The 16,623-nt window shown below is 41.1% G+C and overlaps 1 protein-coding gene across 2 annotated transcripts in view; it reads right to left on the bottom strand.

Annotated features, from left to right (window-relative positions):
* Positions 1-16,623, bottom strand: part of fbln5 (fibulin 5) — a 93,032-nt gene that overhangs the window by 39,698 nt on the left and 36,711 nt on the right. For both annotated transcript variants that reach the window (XM_060829385.1, XM_060829386.1), the window contains exon 5: positions 2,278-2,400. In XM_060829385.1, coding sequence (XP_060685368.1) covers positions 2,278-2,400 — 123 coding nt within the window. The remainder of the gene's footprint in view (positions 1-2,277; positions 2,401-16,623) is intronic.

The following is a 16,623-nucleotide window of genomic DNA, read 5'->3' as shown; positions in this document are numbered from 1 at the left end:
AGAGGGAAAGTACCAGAACTGACTGAAGAATCATCAGGCTGTCCTTTAATCTGATTGGAACATAGTTGAGGGGCTGAGATGTAGTACTGGCAAAGCACAGCGGGTCAGGCAGCATCCAAGAAGCAGGAGAATTGATGTTTCAGGCATAAGCCCTTCATCAGAAATGAAGTTTCCTGATGAAGGACTTATGCCCGAAACATCAATTCTCCTGCTCCTCGGATGCTGCCTGACCTGCTGTGCTCTACCAGCAACACACTCTTGACTCTGATCTCCAGCATCTGCATTCTGTACTTTCTCCACTATTGAGGGGCCACAATGATTCCAGCCAGAAATTGTTTCCTCCTTTCAAACTTTGTCAGCAAAGTTGGGAAAATCACCTTTTATCAGCACAGTGGAGAATAGAGCTTGTTTCTCAATGCATTTATCATTTTGCCTCATGTAATAATTTGTTTGTCCTATTGCTGCATAGCAACCAGAGAATATCATCCACACCCAGCTGAGCCTGCTAATCTAGATGAGGCACCAGGTAGAAGGTAGGCAGTTCCTGACAGAGAGAGGGGAGAACTATTTGCAAAAAGGCTTACATTTTTACACATGCTGGGACCTGCATCAAACCTAGGTATTCTGGTGTCCTGGCCAATGAATGGGAATGGGAATTGACAATAGACAATAGGTGCATTCTGCCCTTCAAGCCAGCATCACCATTCATTATGATCATGGCTGATCATCCTCAATCAGTAACTTGTTCCTGCCTTATCCCCATAACCCTTGATTCCACTATCCTTAAGAGCTCTATCCAACTGTTTCTTGAAAGTATACAGAGACTTGGCCTCCACAGCCTTCTGGGGCAGAGCATTCCACACACCCACCACTCTCTGGGTGAAGACATTTCTCCTCAACTCTGTTCTAAATGGCCTACCCCGTAATTTTAATCTGTGTTCTCTGATTCGGGACTCACCCATCAGCAGAAACATGCTTCCTGCCTCCAGGGTGTCCAATCCTTTAATAATCTTATACGTCTCAATCAGATCCCCTCTCAGCCTACTAAACCCAAGGGTATACAAGCCCAGTCACTCCAATCTTTCAACGTAAGATAGTCCCGCCATTCCGGGAATTGATCTCGTGAATCTACGTTGCACTCCCTCAATAGCCAGAATGTCTTTCCTCAAATATGGAGACCAAAACTGCACACAATATTCTAGGTGCGGTCTCACCAGGGCCCTGTACAGCTGCAGAAGAACCTCTTTGCTTCTATGCTCAATTCCTCTTATTATGAAGACTAGCATGCTATTAGCTTTCTTCACTACCTGCTGTACCTACATGCTTGCTTTCATTGACTGATGTACAAGAACACCTAGATCTCGTTGTACTGCCCCTTTACCTAACTTGACTCCATTTAGGTAGTAATCTGCCTTCCTGTTCTTGCCACCAAAGTGGATAACCACACATTTATCCACATTAAACTGTATCTGCCATGCATCTGTCCACTGTCCTAGCCTGTCCAGGTCACCCTGCAATCGTCTAACAATCTCCTCACATTTCACCCTGCCAGCCAGCTTTGTATCATCAGCAAATTTTCTAATATTACTTCTAATACTATCATCTATATTTTGGCATTGAGGCAGGAGGAGAGTGACAGAAAAGGTCCCCAACAGCTAATAGGGGTGTGTGGGACTCAAAGGGAATAAACCAGTAAAAAATACAGTCAGACTTTGGAATGAACATACTGGTCATACTAGATGTGCGCTGTTCTGAGGTATGCAAGGCAAGTCAGGCCACTATGCATTATTTGCAAATTTTACTGGTTTTTCCTTCTGGGAAGGAGGTTCCTGCTGATCAGGATTGACGGAGAGGGTGGGTTTCAAACCTTAAAAACATGGAAAGTCTGATCCTGATAGAGTTTGGGAGGAAAAAGAGTGGAATCTCGGCGAGGTCAGTGAGGTCTGGTGGTGCAGGTGGAATCAGAAACAGCGGCACCAGAGAACCTGCGATTGGGAGAGAGTGCCCATGTGAGACCATTCAGTCTGACAGGGAATGTGGAAAGTCCAGTGTACTTGTGTTGCAGCTTCTACTTCTTAGTGTTAGCTATCTCACTGACCCAAGACTCACCATGACAGAGTTCAAATTGTTGAGGACTTGAGCATTAAAACTACAAAAAAATTTAAGTCCTACCTATTTCCTCCCCATTTATTACTGCATGGATAGCACTACTGAGCAAGAATCATGTACAATTTTATTTTAATTCCTTCTCTTATCATAAAATGAATCAACACTTACCCATACATTGTCCCTCTACTAACCAATAACCCTCAGTGCAGGAGCAGCTGTAGCCTCCCTCAGTATTTATGCAGATCTGCGAAGGATTACATTGATGGGTTCCTGATGTACATTCATCTATATCTGTACAGGGGAAGAAAGACAAAAATGTTGGTGATGCTGCAAAATTACTTCAAGATGCTAAGATCATTTGTCAAAGGAGGATAAAGAGAGATGACTTGCTCATTCATAGTAAATATGACAGATAGAACTGTTACGCATACCAAGATAAAAACTAGGAGCAGGAGCAGGCAATTTAGCATTTCAAGCCTGCTCCACCATTTAATATGATCATATAAAGTTGTATGCAATGCTCCAGGTGCATTCTTAGTAATGCCTTGTACAACTGCAGCAGCACTTCCTTACATTTATACCCTATTCCTTTAGCAATAAATGCCAAAATTCCATTTGCCTTCCTTGTTACCTGCTGTACCTGCATGCTGGTTTTCTGCAATTCATGCACAAGGACACGCAGATCCCCCTACAATAAAGCACTCTGTAATTTCTCTCCATTTAGTTAATAAGTTGCATTTCCATTCCTCTGAACAAAATGGATGATCTTATCCATGTCATCCTCATCTACAATTTTGGTCCATTCACTGAAACTATCCATATCAGTTTGTAAATTTCTTATTTATGCATCCAAATCCTAGACACCGTGTCTTAAGCGATGTTTTGGTTGGACCTTGGTTCTTCTAGAATCTTCTTTTAGATAAGCAAGTTGCCACAAACTCTCCATGTCATTCAAGTCAGTGGATTTTATGTAATATGTGGTGAAGGATTAATCAATAATAAGACTTCAACAGATGAGATGCATGTTTGAGTAAGAAGTAATAGTTTCTTACACAATTGTAGGATAAATAAGCGTAAGACTGGTTTACCACCTTAACACTAGATAAAAGATGTTGTTATCTCATAAGAGATCGTAACTCGGTCTACACTGTGTGCATACAGACCGGAGACCCGATTAATAACAAACTGACTAGCTCATCACAGAAACAATCATTTATTTACCAGTGGGGGGAGCTATTCCAAACTTTCTGAGGTAACATTCACAGACCGACTATCTTAAACAATAATTTCAGTCCCTGCTACTGGCTGAGGCCATTCAATTACTCACAGCCAACCTCAAAAACATCCTCAATACTACCTTGTATAAACTAAAATGCATCTGTAACACCACTGAAGCTTAACCTAATGCACTGGTCAGTATCCATGCCTATATTCAGACATCAGTGCTCAAGACAGAAACCCTCTTTATTTCTGCAACCTCCTCATAATTATAGTCAGACATTACCACAGAGACACCATTCTGGGGAAATGTTCTAACTTAACAGCGTTTCCACTTTGGATTTTAATTGATAGATCCTTGATCTCCATGGTTTTCATTCATTTTTAACAGCCAAGTCTTCAACCAAATTCCTTCCACACTTTAGAACTTCCTTTCTAAACTCATCCCTACTACCTCCTTCAAACATGTCTCTAAAGTCTACTACTTCAACACTGCTATCCTGCAATAAAACAAAGAATTGGGCATGTTGAAGATCAGAAACAAAAAGTAGAAATTTTTTGGAGAAACTGAACAGATCTGGCAGCATCTGTGGAAGAAAAGTAAGGTTAACATTTCAAGTCCAGGGACACTTGATCTAATTCACAAGGGCCCCTGCACTTGAACATTAACTTTGCTTTCTCTCCACAGATGCTGCCAGAGCTGCTGAGTTTCTACAGCAATTTCAACTTTTGTTTTATCTTCAGCTCTGCCATTGGTTAACGACCATAACCCATCTTTTGTAAGAGCAATCATTTCGTCTCTGTGAGTTACCAAGAGACATTTTACCGTAACGAAAAGATACCATGGCTGTTGCTATCATTATTAATTACAACCGTACTCTACGTACTGCTTTAGTATTCACTGATCCTGCATGAAATTTCAGTCAAAAGTGTATTTACTTGGTTAAATTTTAAAGGACATATTATATTAACTCTTCCATAGATTTTAAAATATTGTCACAAAGCTAGTTCCTTTTTTCCTAAAAGCTGTTCCTTGGCTCAAGGTGACTCTGTACTTGATTTTTTTTTCAGAGGGGTAATAAACCAGGCCAGGCCCTGATCAGTCTGGTTTGGTACAGAGATGAGAAGGATTTTGAGAGGCTTTTTGTCCATATGTAAATGGATGAAACTTCAGACCAAAGTGGTCATGTTTTAGAAGTGACCGGTATAATGAAAGGGGCGTGGTCAGCTCTCAAGCGGAGCTGAGTGGTTTTAGTTCAGTCTTGAACTGGGAAGTTCAACAGGGAGCTGTGTGGAAACTCTGTCTCTTTTCTGCCTCTCAATTTCAACCTGTAAGCATGTGTTCCATTTATACTGGTTTTCAAAGGGAGTTTGCTTAGTGGGACTGTTTTGTATTGCGGAACAGCATAATTAAGTCTAGTTAGATTGGTTGATTTCTGTAGGGGTTCTTTATTCTGTTCTTTGTGTTTCATTGTTTAACTTTGTGAATAACGTTTTGTCTGTTTTATAATCTAGTAGTCAACCCAGCTATCTTACTCCGGATAATTTTCACTGTACACTGACTGAAACAAACTGCAAAGTTATGGTCTGGGGCTGCTTACTTAAGAATGTTTAGAGTGGTCTGGCCTAGTCCATAACAATATTATGCATCAACTTGTTCAGACATATTGTGACACACTTCCAGGACAGGTTGCACTTGAACTTGAAATTGAACCTTCTTAGAGTCATACAGCATGGAAACAGACCCTTTGGTTCAACTTATCCATGCTGACCAGATTTCCCAACCCAATCTAGTCCCACCTGCCAGCACCTGGCCCATAAACCTCCAAACCCTTCCTATTTATATACCCATCCAAATGCCTCTTAAATGTTGCAATTGTACCAGCCTCCACCACTTCTTCTGGCAGCTCATTCCATACACGTACCACCCTCTGTGCGAAAAAGTTGCCCCTTAGGTCTTTTATATCTTTCCCTTCTCACCCTAAACCTATGCCCTCTAGTTCTGGACTCCCCCACCCCAAGGAAGAGACTTTGTCTATTTATCCTATCCATACCCCTCATGATTTTATAATCCTCTATAAGGTCATCCCTCAGCCTCTGAGGCTGCAGGGAAAACAGCCCTAGCCTATACAACGTCTCCCGATAGCTCAAATCCTCCAACCCTGGCATCATTTTGCAAATCTTCTCTGAACTCTTTCAAATTTCAGAACTGCACGCAATATTCCAACTGTAGCCTAACCATTGTCCTGTAAAGCTGCAACATGACCTCCCAACTCCTGTACTCAATACTCTGACCAATAAAGGAAAGCATACCAAATGCCTTCTTCACTTTCCTATCTACCTGTGACTCCACTTCCAAGGAGCTATGAACCTGCACTCCAAGGTCTCTTTGTTCAGCAATACTCTTTTGGACCTTACCATTAAGTGTATAAGTCCTGCTAAGATTTACCTTCCCAAAATGCAGCACCTCAAATTTATCAAAATTAAACTTCATCTGCCACTTCTCAGCCCTTTGGCCCATCTGATCAAGATCCATTGTAATCTGAGGTAACCTTCACTGTTCACTATACCTCCAATTTTGGTGTCATCTGCAAACTTACGAACTAGACCTCTTATGCTCACATCCAAATCATTTATATAAATGATGAAAAGAAGTAGACCCAGCACCAATCCATGTGACACACCACTGGTCACAGGCCTCCGGTGTGAAAAACAGCTCTCCACTACCACCCTCTGTCCTCTACCTTTGAGCCAGTTATGTATCCAAATGGCTAGTTCTCTCTGTATTCCATGAGTTCTAACCTTGCTAATCAGTCTTCAATGGGGAACCTTGTCAAATGCCTTACTGAAGTCCATATAGATCACATCTACTGCTCTGCCCTCATCAATACTCTTTGATATTTCTTCAAAAAACTCAACTAAGTTTGTGAGACATGATTTCCCACGCACAAAGCCATGTTGACTATCCCTGATCAGTCCTTGCCTTTCCAAATACATGTACATGCTGTCCCTCAGGGTTTCCTCCAAAAACTTGTTCACCAACGGCGTCAGGCTCACTGGTCTGTAGTTCCTGGCTTGTCCTTACAATCCTTCTTAAAAAGTGGCACCACGTTTGCCAACCTCCAGTCTTCTGGCACCTCACCTATGACTATCGATGATACAAATATCTCAGTAAGGGGCCCAGCAATCACTTCCCTAGCTTCCCACAGAATTCTAGGGTACACCTGATTAGACCCTGGGGATTTATCCACTTTTATGTGTTTCAAGACATCCAGTAATATGGACGTTTTTCACGATGTCACCATCTATTTCCCTACAGTCTATATCTTCTATATCCTTTTCCCCAGTAAATACTAATACAAGATACTTATTTAGTATCTCCCCCATCTCCTGCAGCTCCACACAAAGGCTGCCTTGCTGATCTTTGAGGAACCCTGTTCTCTCCCCAGTTACCTTTTTGTGCTTCATGTATTTGTGAAAACCCTTTGGATTCTCTTTAACTCTATTTGCAAAAGCTATCTCATGTCTCCTTTTTGCCCTCCTGATTTCCCTCATAAGTATACTCCTACTGCCTTTATACTCTTCTAAGGATTCATTTGATCTATGTTGTCTATACCTGACATTTGCTTCCTTCTTATTCTTAACCAAACCCTCAATTTCTTTAGTCATCCAGCATTCCCTATACCTACCAACCTTTCCTTTCATCCTAACAGGAATATACTGTCTCTGGACTCTGGACTTCTTGATAGCTTTTAATGATGACAGAAAGGCAATTGAGAATAAATATTCTTGCTTCTGTATTTTTGGAGAATGGAACATCAGACACAGGCAGCAACAAGAACTTACTATGTTAAAGGCACCATATAAACTTAAAACAAATAAAGAGCCTTCACAGAAATGATTATCAAACAGAATTTGGCATCAGGAATACTGGACACAAAGGATTGTATACTCATTATATAAACTGCCTATTATTCTGGACATGCAAAACAATCCCATTATTTCCCTTCGAAAACATACTGATCTCTGAGTTAACAAGAAAATTATACTCATTGGACTTTAAATTGTAGTCTTCTTAAGAATGTGCATATCCCAATAATAGGGAGGTCCTAAAGTATTTAGAGAGAGGATCTGGGAACAGTGCCCATGTGAATTTGACCACTAATTCAGTGGGCAAACTGAGTCAGTGAAAGAGCGCTGATGAATAAAAAATTGCCATGTGATTATCGAGACAGCATCTCCTAAACAAATATAACTAAATCAATCTGGGGAGCAACTCTTCCGATTAATTCCTTGCTAGTGTTTGCAGAACCACACATATTTCTTCAAAAACGTTACACAAATGAAGTGCAAAGATTCCATTGCAGTGATTGAATTGTTATGTTCCTACGGCACTGGTTACTGCTCATTCAGCTGTCAGATGGTAATAGCCCCTTCCTGTTCTATACCTTCATAACAGAACTCCCTGGTGGTCATTTATCTGATATTACAATTAAGGATAGAATTTATTATGAAAATAATAAATCCTCAGGGCCCCTTTCACCACCAATGCATTAGTTCAAATGAAGGAATAACAAAGTACTCTCAATAAGAGTAGCAATCTTTATCTGGCTCTCAATACAAATCACCTGTTTAAACCTGTTCAAAATGTTATGATTTTACTTCTATATATTGTAATTTCTGTTTCATTAAACAAATCTCATTGTGGGAATTATCCTAATTAAGAAAGCATGTTAAATATGACCTAAGGATGTCCTAATGCACTTCAGAGCCAGTGACATTCTTTTGAAGATTAGTCACGATTGTCATGTAAGAACATGCCAACAAAGTTTTACATAGGAAACATTCATAAAGAGAAATAATTTAATGATCAGATATCCACTTTTTGTAATGATGTCAGCTGAGGGTTTGAACAATAAGTATTAGCTCGGACAACAGTGATAACTTCAAAATCCACATATATGTCATTACCTCTCTACTTCATTCTTTTTCTACTTTATACTAGGAAGAACTATAGTGATAAACTTGTTAACTTATTTCTTTATTCTTCCAGTTTTGTACCCTGAAGTACTTTGGTACTTAAGATGGTGCCAGGAGTGGTGACTTTGTGTACTTTTCACTGTCCTCCTGTCCCCTCCACTTGAGGACACATGACAATAAAATTTAAATCCAAAGGTTACAGAACAATTTGCAAGAACTGTTAATAAAACATGCAGTATTATCAGCTTCATTTAAATAGGCTTCATAAACAGGGGCATAGAGTGCATGAATTTATATCAAATTTATATCAGACACTGGTTGGACCTCAGCTGGATATTGTATACAGTTTCTGGGCACCACACTTTAGGAGGATGTGGAAATATTGGAGGGAGTGTAGAAGAGGTTTACAAAAATGGTTCTAGAGTTTGGAAACTTTGCTTGTGAGGATAGATTGGAGAAGTTGGCACAGTTTTCTTTGGAGACGGGTGGGCTGGGAGGAGACTTCAAGATCATTATTGACCTAGACAGAGCAGATAGGAAGAACCTGTTCCAGCTCATGAAAATAAAGTGTCTTCCAAAGCAGCAAATGTGCAATGAGACAAGTCTTTTTTACATAGTGAGTAGCGAGGACTGGAATGCACTGCTTGGAAGTGTGATGGAGGCAGATTCATTTGATGCAATTAAGAGATTAGATGATTATTTAAACAGAAACAATATTCATGATTACAGGTAAAGGCAAGAGATTGGCACAAAGCTAAAATATTCAAACAGCCAGTGCAGATATGATTGGCCAAATGATAGCCTTCTGCACCTAAACAATTCTGCACCTTCTGTGAACAGTGTCATGGGAACTTTTATACCCACTTGAGAAAATAGACAGGATTCCATTTAATGTGTCATCTAAGAAACAGCATTTTCAACAGCACAGCATTCCCTCAGAGTAATTTCTTAATGACAACCTATATATAAATAATATCCTAATACAATGAAATGCACAAGATCTTCACAGGAGTATATAAATCAAAATATGACACCAAGTCATATAGGGAGACTGATTTTCTTTTAGGAGATAACCAGGAGTATTGATGAGAATAGTGTATTTGATGTGATTTGCAAGGCATTGCTTCCGGGGGCAAGGTGACTCAGTGGTTAGCACTGCTGTCTCACGGCGCTAAGGACCTGGGTTCGATTCCAGCCTTGGGCGGCTGTCTGTGTGGAGTACATTCTCTTCCACAGGTTTCCTTCCACAGCCCAAAGTTGTAACAGGTTAGTTGGATTGGCCTTGCTAAATTGTCCATGATGTCCAGGGATGTTCAAGCCAGGTAGATTAACCATACAAAATGCAGGGCCTTACAGGGATAAGGAGGATCTGGGTGGGAAGCTCTTTGGAGGGTCAGTGTGGCCTTTCTAGGCTAAATGGCCTGGTGCCACAATGATTTGATAAGGTCTCTCATGGCAGACTGGTCAAAAAAAACTAAGAGCCCATAGGATCCAAAATTGACTGAGAGACATGAAGCAGATTGCGATGGCTGAGGGAAGCCACTATAACTAGAAGTCTGTTACCAGGAGGGTACTGTAGGACTCAGTACTTGGCCCTTATTATTTGCAGTGAACCTTAATGATTTGGACTTAAATGTACATGGTATGACCGAGAAGTTTGCAGATGACGCAAAGGATAGCTGTAAACTGCAGGAGAATACTAACACTCTGTTTACGTGGACATATCCTGTGGCAAATGGAATTCAATGCAGAAAAGTGTGCAGTAATGCACTTGTTGAGGGCTAACTAAGCAAGGGATGAGACTTTAAATGGTTGAACCCTGGAAACTGCTCATGATCAGAGGGATCCTGGTGTACAGAACTATAGATCCCTGAGGTATCAGCACAGGCTGATAAGGTGGTTGAGAAGGCATATGAGATATTGCTTTCATAAGTCAACTTTATAGAATACAAAAGGAGGAAAACTTTGCTATGACTGGTTAAACATTGGTTAGGCAACAGTATCACATGCAATTATGAGAAGGTTAACCAGGCTGATACTTTGACTATCGAAGATTGAGTGGTGTGTCTTTATTAAAACATACAAGATTCTTAAGGGACTTGTCAGGGTAGATGTGGACAGATTTGCTTCCCCTTGTTGGACAGTCTAGGATCATTGGACATAATCTCACTATAGGGGTTCACACAATTGAGTAAGAATAAGTTGACACTTCCACTGTCAGAGAATAGTGAATACATTACTGCAGAAGGCTGTTCAGGCTGGATTTTAATCAGTGACGGAAACAAGGATTATTACAAAAAGGCAGGCAAGTGAAGTTGGGGATGATCTCATTGAATGACAGTGCACTGAATGGGAGACAGGTCTGCAGATGCTGGAGATCAGAGTTGAGAGTGTGTTGCTGGAAAAGCACATCAGGTCAGGCAACATCCAAGGAGCAGGAAAATCAACATTTCAGACAAGAGCCCTTCTTCAGGAATGAGGCTGGGAGCCTCGAGGATGGAGAGATAAATGGGAGGGGGGTGGGTCAGAGGAGAAGGTAGTTGAGAGTCCAGTAGGTAGATAGAGGTGGGGGTAAAGGTGATTGTTCGGAGAGGAGGGTGGATTGGATAGGTGGGAAGGAAGATTGACAGGTGGGACAGGTCATGAGGGCGGTGTTGAGCTGGAAGGTTGGAACTGGGGTAAGGTGAGGGAAGGGGAAATGAGAAAACTGGTGAAGTCCACATTGATGCCCTGGAGTTGAAGGGTCCTGAGGCAGAAGATAAGGTGTTCTTCCTTCAGGCGTTGAGTGGTGAAAGAGTGGTGATGGAGGAGGCCCAGAACCTGCATGTCTTCGGCAGAGTGGGAGGGGGAGTTGAAATGTTCAGTCACCGGGTGGTGGGGTTGACTGGTGCAGGTGTCCCAGAGATGTTCCCTGCGAGAAGATGAGCAGTCTCCCCAATGTAAATGAGACAGCATCGGGGAGCAATAGATACAATAAATTACATGTGTGGAAGTGCAGGTGAAACTTTGATGAATGTGAAAGGCTCCTTTGGGGCCTTGGACGGAGATAAGGGAGGAGGTGTGAGCACAGGTTTTGCAATTCCTGCGGTGGCAGGGGAAGGTGCCAGGAGGGGAGGGTGGCTTGTTAGGGGGCGTGGACCTGACCAGGTAGTCACAGAGGGAACGGAATTGAATGCATTGAATGGGCCCAGTGACCTACTTCTGCTCCAGTCTTATGGTCTTATGATTAGACAAGAATTGTTTTCTTTGGAACAATGAAGGTTGAGAGGGAAACTTCTAGAGGTGTATAAAATTATGACAGGCACAGAAAGGGTGAGTAGAAAGGCACATTCTCCATTAGTAAGGTGGGCATATACTTGAGGTAAGAGGTAAACATCTCAGAGAGTACTTGAGAAACTTTTTCACCTAGAGAGTGGATGTCTGGAACTCACTGCCTGAAAGGGTGAATGAGTCAGAAAACTTTGAAACCTTTAAGCCATATGTAGATATTCACTTGCATTGTCACTGTGCCCAAGGCTATGGACCAAGAGCTTGAAACTGGCATTATGTAGTCAGATCTTGGTTAACCGACTCAGACAGAATTCCCCAAGTGCCCTCTTGTGCTGTAAACATCTCTTATCCAAAGGGTGAGTTGGTATGTTACGCTATACAAAGCTATTAGACCATATACCAGGATTATTGTGTTCAGTTCTGATTATCACATCAGTGAAGGGGTATATTGATCTTGTAGGGAGCACGGTATTGATTTATGTAACAGGATACACATTAAGTACAAAGAGAAATTGTATAAATTAAGAGGCATGGTGACTAGAACTTCGTGTTATTTGATTAAGCTATCAAGATGCATGTGTTACCCAATACAAACATAGAAACTACTGTCTGCAAACTCTTACACTTAAACACTTGACAATTCAATAAGCTCACCATCAGCCCCAAATTAGCCCATATTCCAGCATAAGGCCAATGAAGAAATGCTCAAATTCCTCTCAAATTCTTTTGAATTGTCAAGCAAATCTCTGGATGATTGAAGTAACCAATTTGTTCTTTTAATCCTAGCTAATTTTTAATAAACCCAAAATAATCATAGTAAGGCATAGTAAGTAAGGCCTTACTCTCTTTTAAATGACACCAAGGAATCCATGTTCCCTAGTAATCCATTCCAGAGGGCATTGTCTCTGTCAATGGAATATGTCTTAGCAGCTAACCAAATACCTTGCCACTCTCCTGATCCACTCTGAATGGGCAGTTTTATGAATGTAGACTTTTATTAACATTTGTTCACGGGACTTGGGTGTCTCTGACTAGGCCAGCATTTATTTGCTCAGCCCTAATTGACCTTGAAGATGTTGGTGAACTGTGTAAATTCACCAATCTGTTTTACTTCCAACTCTGCTTGTAGTGTTGCCTGCAAGATTGAATCTTTAGGAAAGATTGAAAGCAACTTGACTGCTCCAGACACTAACCAGTTCAATTAAAACTGAGGTGAGTCAGCCGAGTGTTAGCATGTTCAAATGAAACTTTATATTTTTGCCAGAAAGAAGATTAAGAACAACAGATTCATGTGGTTTCTGAATGTAAAAGAGATTCCTTTTTTGGACTTGTTCACAAAATAATTTGCATTGTTGGAAGATATAAATAAAAGGCATTGTTACAGAATGAAATCATTACTACAGTTGATGGAATTCATCAAGATAAAGATTGTAATAATAGAAGGCACCAAGTGCCTATGTAGATCAATCCCAAAGCATAATGTAGATTGTTACATTCGCACGTAAAAGCCTATTTTACACTCACTCTGGCCCAATGATGGCTGTCAGCCAATGCTAACAGAGGCCACCTGGTTCCAGTTAAAGTCTCACACTTCAGAGAATTTGGCTTCAACAATCTCAACATCTGCTCCAAATGTGAACTCTTCCTCTGGGGCCTACAAAAATAATTCAACACTTAACTTTAATGGGCCTCTCCAGTTCCATTGCCCGCAGGAAAAAAACCATCCCCAGTACATCATAAGACAGCGGTTTGCTCATTCTGGTACCTAAATCAGTCAGGGTTAACTCTGGACATTTCAAAATAGCAGAGGCATCGTCAGGTAATGCTAATGGAGCAGGAAGATAACTGACAATAATATTGAAGGAATGGCATGGTGACTCAGTGGTTAGCACTGCTGCCTCACAGCACCAGGAACCTGGGTTTGATTCTACCCTTGGGCGACTGTCTGCATGGAGTTTTCACATTCTTCCCGTGTTGTTATGGGTTTCCTCCAGGTGCTCAGGTCTCCTCCCACAGTCCAAAGATGTTGCATGGTTACTGTGGATTGGCTATGCTAAATTTGCACATAGTGTCCAGGGATGTGCAGGTTAGGTGGATTAGCCATGGGAAATGCAGAGATTCAGGGATTGGATGGAATGCTTTTTGGAGGGCTGGTGTGGATGTGATGGGCTGAATGGCCTATTTCCGCACTGTAGGAATTCTATGAAGTGGCTGAGGCCAGGCAAGGCAGGCACAACTAACCACAAGTAACACACAGCAAACATCACAAGGTTTACTGCTTTCCATAGGGACTGTGTTGAAGTCTATGAACCAAAGGAGCAGCTCATCCCTTGTGTTACTCTTAGAAGCAAATTTATGGAATAATATTGCTCAATTAAGTTTGGAACAGCTTAAAATGCCTTAGTAGTAGAATGGCACAGGCCGGGCAGATAATCCCTTTATTAGAGCCCAGTTGTTTTGTACTATTACTGATTATGCTGGTTGGTACTTGTTTGCACAATTAAGTCTATAGACAGCAGAGGAACACCTTCCTAAAAGTTACAAGAAATTTTAATAAAAGCAGTAGACGTTGCCAACTCTATGGCATTGGCCTAGAGCCAGCAGGTATTGCACACTAATCTTCAGGACCATGCTGAAGGTAAACCACAGACTCAGAGTTAAAATTGGATTCTTCCCCTTTTCTTTGAACTCTTCCATCTATTAGATATAAAAGTACTGATGATGAAAGAAGGACTGTTTCACAAACTGCCAATCCAATTGACAGTGGGAAGGCTTGTGTCTGAAAAATAGACCAAAGACATGAGTGTGGGGTCAGGGCAGATGTGACAAGAGCTCATGTGATGACATATCCGGGAATACGCCTGTCAGAGTTGGTAATCCTACCTTTCACTCAAACAATCCTGATTTCCAGCTAAAATGCAACAAAACATTGCGGACGTTGCAAATCTAAAAGGAAAACAGAAATTGCTGGAGAAACTCAACAGTTTGGCAGAAAGTAGAGTCAATGTTTCAGGTCCAGTGATCTTTTTTCAGAATGGAATGGTTTGAAGAAGGGTCATTTGGAATTATTTAGAACATTTAGCGTGTTCGTTTCACATTTGGTGGCATTTGAAAATGCAGCTGGGGCTGAAGTTGGAGCATTACTGCTGAACTTAAAACCCACAGTTTAGTAAGAGGAGTAGTCCTGCTCACTATTCACTGAAAAGTTAGGTTTTTCTGAGAAGCTTTCTTTGATGGAGCCAGATGCAACTCGTCACTGTCTGTCCCCTCATTTGAGGAATACCAATATTATATTGTTCATATTGAAATAGGAACTAATTGTTATGAGAATGCACATCCAAGGTGCCATATTTGACTGCTGCACTCTGCGGGCATGAATAATGATATGCCCATCTGTCAGTTCATCAACCAGATGGAGAGCTGGAGGGAATGCAATCGATGAAATGACAGCATTTTGAGTTACAGATGTGATTATTCCTAACTATGGCACATGGAAGAAATAAAAGCCAATGGTCTATTGCAGGAACAATCAATCCCTTCAGAAAATACATCAAATGTGGGGATCAAAAAGGTTAAACTCTTGATGCAACATGAGTCCCAGCAAACATTGTACAGGAAACATCTCATTGCCTCGCTTATAAATAAACTGTTGTGCTGATGAAAACTACTCTTGCAACCCTCCCATTGATGGAGACAATGTTCTGTGAAAAAAGTAACTGCCAAGAGGAAGTATTTTTCAAACAGTGAGCTCTAGAGGTTTAACAGCATCAGTAGAAGGTGGTCAGAGATAATGAGCTTGCAGCAAAGTGTGCACTTCTTCAGTAATTCCTAAAATGCAGAGGGTTCAAAAGAGAGAAAGACCCCTAAAATGTCCTGATAGAATCCACAGAGAGAATTTATGTATACAATGTGACCTTATTGGGCAAGGAGAGAAAATACAATATCTACCCCTTTATCTCCTCCCTTCCCATTATGCAGCACCCACAAACACGCCTTCATGTGAAACTGCGATTTATTTGTATTTCTTTCAATTTAGCACGTCGTATTCATTCACTGCTCATGAAATGGTCTGCTATACAGTGTGAAGGTTAAATGCTGATTGGCTTTGTAGAAAGCCTCTATTTTCTCCACAAGCGTGATCCTGAGCCTTTAAATTGTCTATGATATTAATGTTCACCCCAACCCTGACCTCACTTTTAATGAAACTCCACATGAAGTTGTGAAACAACATTCACTGTTCGGTGAAGCACTTTCACAGTCTTCTGAGTTCAGCTGATCATTGCCTCCATGTGTTAAGACAGCTGCTGTTGGTAATGAAAATAAAACAAAGAACTGCAGGTGCTGGAAATTTGAAGCCAAAACAGAAATTGTTGGAGAAACTCTGATTTGGCAGCATCTGTGAACAGAAAGCAGAATTAACCTTTCGGGTCTAGTGACCCACTCTTCGAAACCCAGCTTGTGGTTTGTTTTTGTTTCTTCTACTACCATCCTTGCACCATCACTCCTTTTGTCACTTCATCTCTCCTGCCTTCTACCCTCACACAGACCTTCTCTTGTGTTCTCTGCCTCCCCACTACAATTCCATGGTCAAAACCTACAGCATCTCTAAGTTTTCCCAGTTTTGATGTAGGGTTACAAAACTGGAATGTTATTGCAGTTTTCCTCTCCACAGATCCTACCTGAGCTATTGACCATTCTGAAAAAGAATCATACTGCACTTGAAACATTAACTTTGTTTCTCCTTCCAGAAATGTTGTCAGGCCTGTTGAATTTCACCAACATTCTTCGTGTTTGTTTTGGATTTCTGTCATCCGCAGTATTTTTCCTTTATAGAATAGAATAGAATTTATACAGTGTGGAAACAGGCCATTTGGCCCAACAAGTCCACACTGACCCTCTGAAAAATAACCCTCCCAGAACCATTCCCCTACCCTACTACTTTACATTTACCCCTGACTAATGCACTTAACCTACTTATCCCTGAACACTATAGGCAATTTAGCATGGTCAATTCACCTAAACTGAACAACTTTGGATTGTGGGAGG

Source organism: Hemiscyllium ocellatum, chromosome 8 (genome assembly GCF_020745735.1).
Source record: "Hemiscyllium ocellatum isolate sHemOce1 chromosome 8, sHemOce1.pat.X.cur, whole genome shotgun sequence".
Classification (NCBI taxonomy): Eukaryota; Metazoa; Chordata; class Chondrichthyes; order Orectolobiformes; family Hemiscylliidae; genus Hemiscyllium; species Hemiscyllium ocellatum.
This window is presented reverse-complemented; position numbering and strand designations above follow the sequence as displayed.